At 39.1% G+C, this 10,563-nt stretch overlaps 1 protein-coding gene across 1 annotated transcript in view; it reads left to right on the forward strand.

The window, feature by feature from the left end:
- Positions 1–5,505, forward strand: part of LOC111231160 (netrin-G1-like) — a 54,654-nt gene extending 49,149 nt beyond the window's left edge. The window contains exon 6 of the mRNA XM_022758179.1: positions 5,267–5,505. Coding sequence (XP_022613900.1) covers positions 5,267–5,505 — 239 coding nt within the window. The remainder of the gene's footprint in view (positions 1–5,266) is intronic.
- The last annotated feature ends 5,058 nt before the right edge of the window (positions 5,506–10,563 follow it).

Consider the following 10,563-nt stretch of genomic DNA (forward strand, 5'->3'; position numbering starts at 1 on the left):
AAACATGATTTTTTTTTCCCTGTTTGTAATTAAATGAAGGTGCTGCTGTCACTGTATGGTCTTTCTTGTAAAAAGGGGATCTTAAATTCTAAAATATAATTTGTGACTGCAACACAACTGAGTTGATTGATTTAGGTAATATGAGATCTGTAAATATGAACAGACATATTTAAAAAAGTTGGACATTCGATAAGCTCTTTTTTTCACCTCATAAAATCCAGATCTTCCACAAAAAGGAGAGACAGGAGCTATAGTACAGGACATCGATTTGTGACTTTCAGCTTGTTATCACACTGTGATTTTCTGTATCTCAGAGACTTCAGTTGCAGAGTATCTGAGGACATCAAGAGACATCAGAGTATGTGAGGACATCCTCTCATCTGAGATGAGAGGATTAGAGAACTGCCTGAGTATGTTTAGGACATAAACAGACTGTTAGATCCTATACAAAAGTCACAATAGAAGGAGCAGTATGTCCAATATTCCAGAAACATGAAATTGACACAATAATTGTTGTGGTACAGTAGGTCAAGACAAAATTAAGTTTTTAAAAAACAAAGGTTAAAAAAAAACAATTACATCACACTTCAAGTCACACAAGCAGCAGTGAAATGTAATTCAGTTCTTTGTCTTCACTGTCTATCACTGTTATACTGTTGTTATGGTGAATTTTCTCCATGTTGCTTCGTGCAACACCAAGGCCCAGGGATGGATCTGTCATAACAGTTATACTGCTAAATGTCACACATCTGACGGAGGTGTGAGGTGCACATATGTTTCAGAGAGAGTAAGCTAGTGCTTAGCCAGGACTCGAATTGCTGTGTTCTCACATGCAGCCAGCACAATTTCTACAGTCTTTGATGTCCTACAGGGGCAAGGTTGTTGACATCCCAATATAAGATGAAGTTGTGTGTGGAAAATCATTCAAAATATGATAATATGCATGATCTTGTATTTTATCATTATATATTATTAAAGGGACATCCCACCGACATCCCATATCAAGCTTAGTTCAGTGTACTATTCAGCCTGCAAAACAGTTGTATAATGTTTTCTGTGTCTCTGGAGGGACTTCTCCCAAAGTCTGGAATAATAACCCCTAATGATGTCATCAAGGTCATTTATATTTTTAGCAGAAAGCCTGTGTTACAAACTGGAGACATCGATTTTAAAAAAACATGGGTATTTTTCACAAGGAGTGTCAAACAAAATACACTATTAGCATTATTTGCATTATGGGAAATGTAGTATCCAGCGTTTTGGTGGCTTGACCTATATTTAGCACCAAATGTAAGGATACTTCAGGCTCTGTTGCTTTAATTTTGAAGATTCGTTTTCAGATTCATCCATGGTAAGTCCTCAATCAATTTTATGGAAGTGCAATACTAAATTATCAGACAGTCTTTATGACTCCATAAACTGTATATCTGATAATAATGAAATTTTATATTTTACAGTTGCAATTAGATGAAAAGGTATACATTTAAATTAGCTATGCTGATAATTGCAAGTATTTGAAGTATAAATGCATAATATTATAGAGCATACATCACAAAGTTTTACAGACATGTTCACTTCATCCATAAAAGATAGCAATTAACGATACCAATTGATAAACTTTTTATTATGTCTCACAAAGTGAGTGACAGAGAATAATTGATTTATTTTACACTGTATTTTGCCATGGCAGCAGACTGTGTGGTTCCACTAAGACACCCCAGGCTTAAGCCTCTGCATAAGCAAACTAATTGGGCTACAGATGCTTTTAGAAAGACAGTGGTCCTGAGGGTCTGCTGGAGGACACAGATTATCCCTCAGCCACAGGCACAAATTTAATGTGTAGACTAGACAATGGAGACTCAGTTGATCCCATGGAAATGATTACCAAAACACACAGCGCAGGTGTTTTCCATTAGCTGTAAAATAAGAAAACCTGATTTTTTGGGGTGTAGCCAGGAGGCCATTAATGTTTGAACCCACTGAGGACAGAGCAGCAGTGATTCAGGAGTCTGTTTACATGAATACAAAGTTTCAGTACAGACACTTTTCCACTGGTAAAGTGAACATTTTGGTGGGTATGAGACAGCTGAGACATTTCAACTGGGCTTAAGTGGGGTCCAAAAGTCAAAGACCATTTTGTTTATTTGTCAGCAGGATTACGCAAAAAGTACTTAGCCGATTTGCACCAAATTTGATGGCGGGATGGGGCATGGGCCAGGGATGAATCCATCAAATTCTGGGACAGATCTGGATAATTTGTTGTGAATTTAAAAAAAAATTCTATGAAGTCTGGTGTGTTGTTTGACAAAGACAGTCTGTGCTGGCTGAGTACTCTTCTAGTTAAGTCGTGCAATCACCGTTTTTTTTAGGGAGCAGCAGAAACAAGCTTAAGAGGATTAAGAGAAGGGGCTATTTGTAAGTTTTGCTTTTGCTACATGGCCAACATTAGCATCAACAGCTGTTTACTTACAGGTCTGGTTGAAACGTTGTAAGTTCAGCATCAAACTTCATTCCATTACTCTCCAAGCAGTGGAAAGTAACCTTCTTGTTTTGCATCAATTTCTATCACTTCCTTTCTTGTACTGATGTCAGTATGCTAACCATCTAGCCCTGGCCCAGTTGGTGTGTCTTGTCACTTTCCGATACCGAGTCAATGTAGCATCTAGTCTGCTCTGAAGAACTAGCCCTGCCCACTGCCCAGAGGGCGTATTATAACCTCTTATCTTGTAAACGCTGAAGCTCTTGCCAAGATGGGTGAGGAAACAGCTGTTACTGCTAACGATGGCTATGTAGCAGTAGCAAAACTTTAAAATAGTTCCTTTAAGCTGATATGGTAAACAGTTGTTTATTTACACATCCAGCAGTTATGGAGCAACATTAGCATTTATTTGTAGTCATGTGTCTGGCCACCTGGCAAAATGCAACGTTCCTTCTCCTTCTAGCTTGTTTTTAGCCTCTAATATCTCCTGAGCAGCCGAATGCTGCACTGCATTCACCAGCTAGTTGCTAATTTTGTCTGTCTCCTGTTTGGTGCTGAGCAGGTAGTGTAAAGTGGGTTTTTAAAGCTTTCCTGCTGCTGCCTCCTGCTGTTGCTGAAAATAACACCATGAGACCTGCAAAAGTGAACCAAACAGTCAGGTTTCCAGTCACAAAACTAAAACAAAGAGCTGAAAGATGCGATAATGCTCCATAGTGCTGAGGGTAGTTGCAGAGGTTCACTTCATAATCCATTTTATGATGAAAATATTGATTCATTTTAAGTATTACATTCTTACTGTACATCAAAAACATGTACACAAAATGTTGTGCTTTTCTGCAAACCCCCAAAATATCAGTACAGTACAGTGATCATGGCAGGGAGGACACTGCCTTTTAAGGGAATGACAGGAGTTTACTTTTTCAGCAATGGCTGATACCAGCTTCTTAAACATCCAATAATAATAGTCATTCTAATCCAACCCCTTTTACATCTGCAATACTGCCTCTCATTATGAAAATTACCAAAAATCTGTTCCTTATGCTCAAATACATCTGCACCATAATTATTTTTCTTGTTTAGTATTGATTTGATTTGCCCTTTAAAGGAAAAAGGATGTAAACAAACAGCTTATTCATGATATAATTTGCATATCAGAGTCTGTTGTGTGAGTGTCTGTGTGCGTTTGTGTGTGTGTGTGTGTGTGTGTGTGTGTGTGTGTGTGTGTGTGTGTGTGTGTGTGTGTGTGTGTGTTTCAGCTAAATATAAACATCACAATATCATATTCCCTGCATCGATTCAAGGAAGTTTCGTGGCAGAAAATTTTTAATCTATCTAAAACATCAGTGGTAAATGTCAGGTTTCGATGTCAGTCTCCGAATCAAAGAGAAGTGGCTTCTTGCCAGTCTCATTATTTTGCACCAGTGTTCAACAATCATACAGGGAGAAATCTATCATGCAACACAGCCACAGCCACAGCTGCATTTTAAGTGAGGAGTTTGAATGATTGTGATATTTTTTCTTATAGTACTATCATTATTGATCTTTCCATAAACACACAAGAATAGTTGAACACAACAAAGCTATCACACCAAATCTTCTCAGGCTGGTCAAAAAGTAAAGAGGCGTGGAAAGCGGATCCACCAAAAGAGTAAATTACAGTACGAAACTAAATTATTGAAAATCCCAAAATGATGATAGAAAACCCTGGTGGAATTTCCATTTAAAGCAGCAGTGGTGTCTGTGTGAAGTGGGTGGGAATATTATGAAGTTAAATGTAATACCAACGCGTTTTTAATCAGTTTTGGCAGCAGCGATGATTATTTGTTGAGTTTATTCTGATGCATGAGCCACATTACTGAAAACCAAGAATGTGATTACTATTTATGCAGGGAGAGATATCCAATTACACTGAAATCTCTTGGCAAATATTACCTCTTCCAGGATTTCACCTCTGCCAGCAGAGAGGCTTCCTGGGATAATTGAGTCGTGAGTTTTTGTCTGGAAATGTGAATATTAGCTTATGTAGTCTTAATCAGTCTATATCAAAACAAAGAAATGTTCAGTGGACACTAGAACAATGCAGTCCTGGATATTACATCCATTTCTTCTGACAGAGTTCTATTGTTTGTCATAATGTTAACTGCAGAGAAGAAAATAACAGCAGTTGTCGAATTACCTGGAAATGCCTATTTGCATATCAAAGCGTCGGTGTGGTGGAGCCAGGTATCCGTCCCATGTCTTCTCCTCTTTCTGTTCTTTGAGTGTCATTGTGCCAGAGGGAAACAACATTTTATTCTACTGTCCTGCACTGAGGGGCTGTTTCATAATACTCTGGCATCCTTTGATTCACTAATCATTAATTTCACCTCATCACTGCCATGGTTTGTTTGCTCTTTTGTTTTGCCAGGATTATTTGCTCTGAAGTCCCTTCAGTGCTCCTAAAAATATCCATAAATCCATAAAATGTCTGTCTGTTTTCTTTTGTCATAAACAATCATTCATGGAAAGGGTTTTCACAGGCTGCGAGCTGCATGTTGGTATTCATACAGTATGCGTCCTGGTTATTCGTCTCCTCTTCCTCTCTGCACTTGTTCGCAAAAGTCCTTGGCTTCACCCTCCCTAATGTGTCAGCTGTGCTCTAAGGACACAGAGCGATGCAGACAGGACAAGAAGAGGCAGCTTGTGCCCTGTGAACCTGCCCGTTGATGTTCTCTGCCGCCCTATCACTGAGTGATCTATTAATCACCCCCTCCTGTCTCCCCTGCCCTCTCTGCTTTGTCTCTGCAGCTCGAGTGTGTGACAACGCGATGCAACGCTGTCAGAACGGTGGCACGTGCCACCACCATCAGCGGTGCCATTGTTCCCCTGGCTTCACGGGCGTCCTGTGCGAGAGAGCTCGCTGCCAGGGCCCCGGGGAGTGTGATGACCAATTGTCTGGACGGGCCTCCTTCCATCATCCCCCCATCGGCTGCCAGCTCGCCCTCACCCTCGTAGTGCTCCCGCTGCTGATTGTTTCCCTTTGCTGAGAGACCTGAACAGCCTCCCATCCTCAACCAAACCCTTAGACCACACATGATGAGACTGAATTCTCAACCTTAAGGACATGAAGGACAAAGGGCATGGATAATTTGCTCAGTATACAATATAAGCAACTCTTTTGTATATCCAAGGCCACAGTGGTGGGTGACAGAGTTACGAACAGGTTGTGCACTGATCTGTTATACTGAATGATAGAGGGATTTGTGAAAGGCTTGGTGAAGTCACTGCTGTCTTATAATGTCACAGAGGAAACGGTTGGAGCCCTCACTTTGTGATTATGTCATTGGCTGATACTTCATTAAAGGCAGACTGGAGACTCAGATAGAGCTACCCCACACTCTGAGAGCAAACTGTACAAAACTAGACACATGATTTCTAAGTTATCATCTGAAGTTATGAAAAAATAATAATGTGGACGGGGACATCTTAGAACATCTTGCCTCACTGCCTCCTTCCTTACTTGTTACCTTCTTCTTGTTCTTCTTCTCTCCTCTCCTCTCTCCCCTTCCCTCACTCGTCCCTTCCCCCGGCCCTCACTGTCTCCTTCCTGTGCTTTGGTGACTCTGGTGATTTTCCTTTGCTGAAGGGTGTCTGTTGTTTTGCCAAATGCTGCACATGTATTATTATCAAGCCCTTTGACAAGTACCAATCTAGTACTTTTTTTTTCTTTCTCAGAGGCTTTGTAGTCATGCTTGAGCTCACCTGTACGGGAAAAAAAAAGTTGTAACATACTGTAACTGTATTTAATTTTTGTATAAAAACAGATATTTTCATGACTACGCAAAACAAAAAGATGTATTACTTGTTTTCTATTGCTGCCGACCTGTCCTAGATGTGGACTATGAGTGCGTAAGGAGTTTGGTTGTATTATTTCTTTGCTTGTGTGGCACATGGTTCTCTTCATTTGAGAGCTGCTGTCAAAACTATGTTTACATACACACCTACACAATACACTTCCACCAAAGGGAAAAAGAAAAACATGTCTTTGTCTTGTTGTTGAAAAGTAGAAATTTTATTAAGTAGTTACATGACATTTGAGACAACATGTGAAACAGTGTATTGTTTGTAGATAGGTATAAGCCAATGACAATAGCTGAATGTCATTTCAAAAGATTTATGAAAGCTATCAATGCCAATCTTTGACCAACTCACTGAAGCAACAGTTGCTGGTAACAATATATCAGTCAACAAATAACTTCCTGGTGCAATGACTAAGGTTGTTTGTTTTTTTTTTTCTAATGTGCTGTAACACCATCCTTCTTGTGCTCATGAAACGTGGGAGAAACCAGAAGAATCTCAAGCCAAAATCCCATCAGCTTTATGTAAATTTAACAAGAAGAAGACTTGGAAAAAAAGGAGATTGCGCGGCTGTCGCAGAGGTTGTCCAGCTCAAATCTGTAATCAGATCTAATCCCTGAATCAAATGGGAAGAGGGGAAGGTTTTCTGAGCTGGTACGGTTGAAAGCCTGCATCCTGCTGCGGGAGCCTCAGCGAAGCGACACATTCGGGAAATGAGCTTTAATTCATGGAGGGTCAATGAATAGAAATGAAGTCGCATCCCACTGGGTGACATATTGAGCACTGAGACCAATTTCATTTGAGAGATTAATTTTCCTCCCGAGGTTGTCATGAAACACCTAATTGTGTTAGAGTCTACTGTAAGTGCCTCTCATTAAACGACACTGTCAATGAAAAAAGTAGCGAATGGCTTTTTTGAGAGAGACGATTTCCTTGCAAAGCAACTTTTGGAAACTGAGAGGAGGTATTTGAAACGGGTTAATACACTGTGCATGATAATTGGACAGGAATGGATGTTAGTTATTCAGAAAATAATACATTTTTGGAAGAAAAAAACAAAAGCTCATGGTCAACATAAATCTGCTGGAGAAAACACAAAAACACAAATATGATTGTCAATTAATTTCAATTACAAAATAAATCAACAACATCATTAAATCCTTGAAAACTTCCATTTATTAAGCTTCTCCACCAAATGGTAAATGTCTAATGAAACTTAGCAATCATAACTGGGTACAGCAGAACTGTCAAGCTATGGATTTCACGTTGAAGTTGTGTTTATGAATCAAAAACCAAAAGCACAGAACAAGTCTGAGGAATTCAGTAATACCATGTTTATCTGTCCTAACACAACAAAGGTTAGCATGTCCAGCTAATTCGCTTAATATAACTAAGCATTACTTTCAAAGCCAAGGAACATTTCGTATTTAAGCTCAGTTCACAATAACACATTCGCTGTAGCATTTCCACTCGCTACTGAGTAAACCCAGTCCGGGATGCTATCACAGTTTAGGGCAACGTTTAGTGGCTCTCGATTGCGTTGGGGGAAGTCTATGCGCCAGCAACCCGCAATAGTTAAGTTCACCAAAAACAGACCATAGTCATTCTGTCTTGTAATGTGTAGAGTGAAACATACTGTTTAAAAATACCACCAATAAAGCTTGTGACCTCTGTCTTGCTTGTCCAAGTACATAGCTAATAAGTATAAAAGCAAATCAGCTAAACCGGGTTAGGCTAGAGTTACACTGCAATACTGTTTCTTTATTTTCATGTTTCATTTTCATCTTTTGGCATATTATCATGTAACCATCAATATAATATTAATATATATTATATATTTATATATTATATATTTCAAGTGTATATTTGAGACTCTTCTACATGGTCCTTGACAGAAGAAAAGTCAGCCAGAGACAGTGCTTTTGATCAGCTAATGTATCTAACCTTAGCTTAAATAGCTTGCTAGCTAAGCTGTTTTTTTCGGTTTTTATTACAGTTTGTACCACCATCTGTGATTTAATAGTTTTGTTCAAGGTTGAGCTTTCTCTGAACTTGCTCTGCAGAATGTGAAGTGGCACACTTGAGACTGTTTGTGGTGACAGTTGGACTAAAACAAATTTTAGAGCAGAGTTTTAGGGCCCTTGTGTGTGTGTGTGTGTGTGTGTGTGTGTGTGTGTGTGTGTGTGTGTGTGTGTGTGTGTGTGTGTGCGTGTGTGCGTGTGCGCGTGCCCTGCGTGCGTGTGTGCGTGTAAAGACAATTACCTTTACGACATGTTAGTGCAATAAAACTGGTATTTTATGACACTTGCTCCTGGCTTTGGGCTGTATTTAGCCATCAGCAAAAAAAAAGTTTTAAGGTTAAATCCAAGTCTTTTGCACTTAAATGCAGATTATGGCACAAGGGGCTGATGAACAACTCGATGGAGACCATTGCTCTGCCTCAAGAGCAGGTGCAACACACTGCCAACATTGATATTCTTAGCAACGGAGGGAAAATGAGCACCATAATTCCTCTACATGGCCCGCTAACAGTGGGAATATGAGCATGGTAATATATAACTTGCCTTTTATTGACACCAGAATTAGAGACAGAAAAAGCAAAGCTAGCAACTATATACACATTGGTATTGAACACTTGCATGAATGCATTTTTCAATATATAAATAGCTAAAAACTACTGATATTTAAACCTAAACATGGCAGCAGTGGAACATTTTATGAAAATGACTCTTTTTTGGGTTTTTTTTTATTTTTATTCAGTGCACAAAGACCTGAGGATTTTGTTCTCTAGTTATGTTCCCTGCTGTTCTGTGTTGCAGCAACTCCTTGTCCTTCCCCCTTTCACTTCTAAGACTCAGGAGGGGGTATTAGGAGGACATTTTTAGACATGAGCAGTCCTTGTGTTCTGCCACAGTCAGCACTGGTGGCACCAACAGAAAGTTACATAAGACAAGGGGTATTCAGTATCTGGGAAAGAAGTGGCTCAGCAACATGACTGGAGCACTCAGCTTATTAGAAATCCAATATCCATATTCAGCTCATCAATAGACACTCTTTGAAATGCCCAGCGGTAGAACTCAAAGCACAACTCTGTGGTGTTCAGGGACAGAAAGCTAAACTTTTCTGTCAGTCAATGTTGTGAGTAATACTACTGCAGTGCATATATGATGAGCGTTGCTATATAGAATCACCAGCTTCGCTTTTTTTTTTTTTTTTAACCATTTGAATATCAATAATTCTTATGCTAAAAATGAGAATATGAAGGTTCACATTTCTTCCCCCGGCTGTTTTCAAATCAAATGTTAAAAAGAAATTACATATACCTTCTATTTAAATCATGAATTTCAGGGATGTTTTGAACAATGATTTACAGCTAAGGATCTAAAGTTGGAGGTTGCAGGCCCTTATACTTTTCACATGTACAATTTAGCTATAAGTTTTCTGGCTCAACTGTCACTGTATAAGAGAAAAAACTAAAGAAATAAAACTACAAGTGTGGCTCCATATGGAGAGTTGCAGTTTGCAAAAAGACCTTTTCCTTTGAGCAGCAGCAGTATTCTCAGAGTGAAAGCTGCCTGCTGCTTGACAGTGGAAGTTATTTTATTTATTTATTTGTGTGTCAGTTTGGTGTTTTTTTGTTTTTGTTTGTTTGTTTGTTTGTTCAGAAAGTTTCCTTGCAAGAGATATCCACCATTTGAAGACAAAGTTACACCTAGTCCTTGCTGCACCGAGTTAAAACTAATTTCTGTTAAGTCAGTTAGAAAGCAATGGGACAGATTTTTAAATGTTGAATTGAATTGAAATATGATATAACAGTTCATCTTATTCCAAATACAGCATCAGCACTATTTTTCAATAAAAAGATCAAATTAAAATTTACAAGGACATGAATAGAAATATTGGCATCAGTGCTGCTTTTGAGAGAGAAGCAAGAATTGTGATTCACTTTTTTAAAATAGATGTGTATTCAATAAGAGTTCTTTGGACCAGTAAAAAAAGAGGTTGACAACATATAAGAAGAACACACACATTTAAAAGTGCACCTCATGTGCTTTTATGTGTATTTATGTAGCAACACATCAGGAATGGCACTTATGGAGGGGTGGGAGCAGCACGCCATCTGTGGCTTTATCAAACTCCTATTCACATCCCTGACATCGCAAGGACAGCTGGTGGGTGGTTCGCTGGCTTGGCGCACATAGCCAGAGTACACTAGAATCAATAGACAGAACAAAGAGGAAGTTAAG

This window comes from Seriola dumerili, unplaced genomic scaffold (genome assembly GCF_002260705.1).
Source record: "Seriola dumerili isolate Sdu_G_001 unplaced genomic scaffold, Sdu_1.0 BDQW01000291.1, whole genome shotgun sequence".
Taxonomy (NCBI): Eukaryota; Metazoa; Chordata; class Actinopteri; order Carangiformes; family Carangidae; genus Seriola; species Seriola dumerili.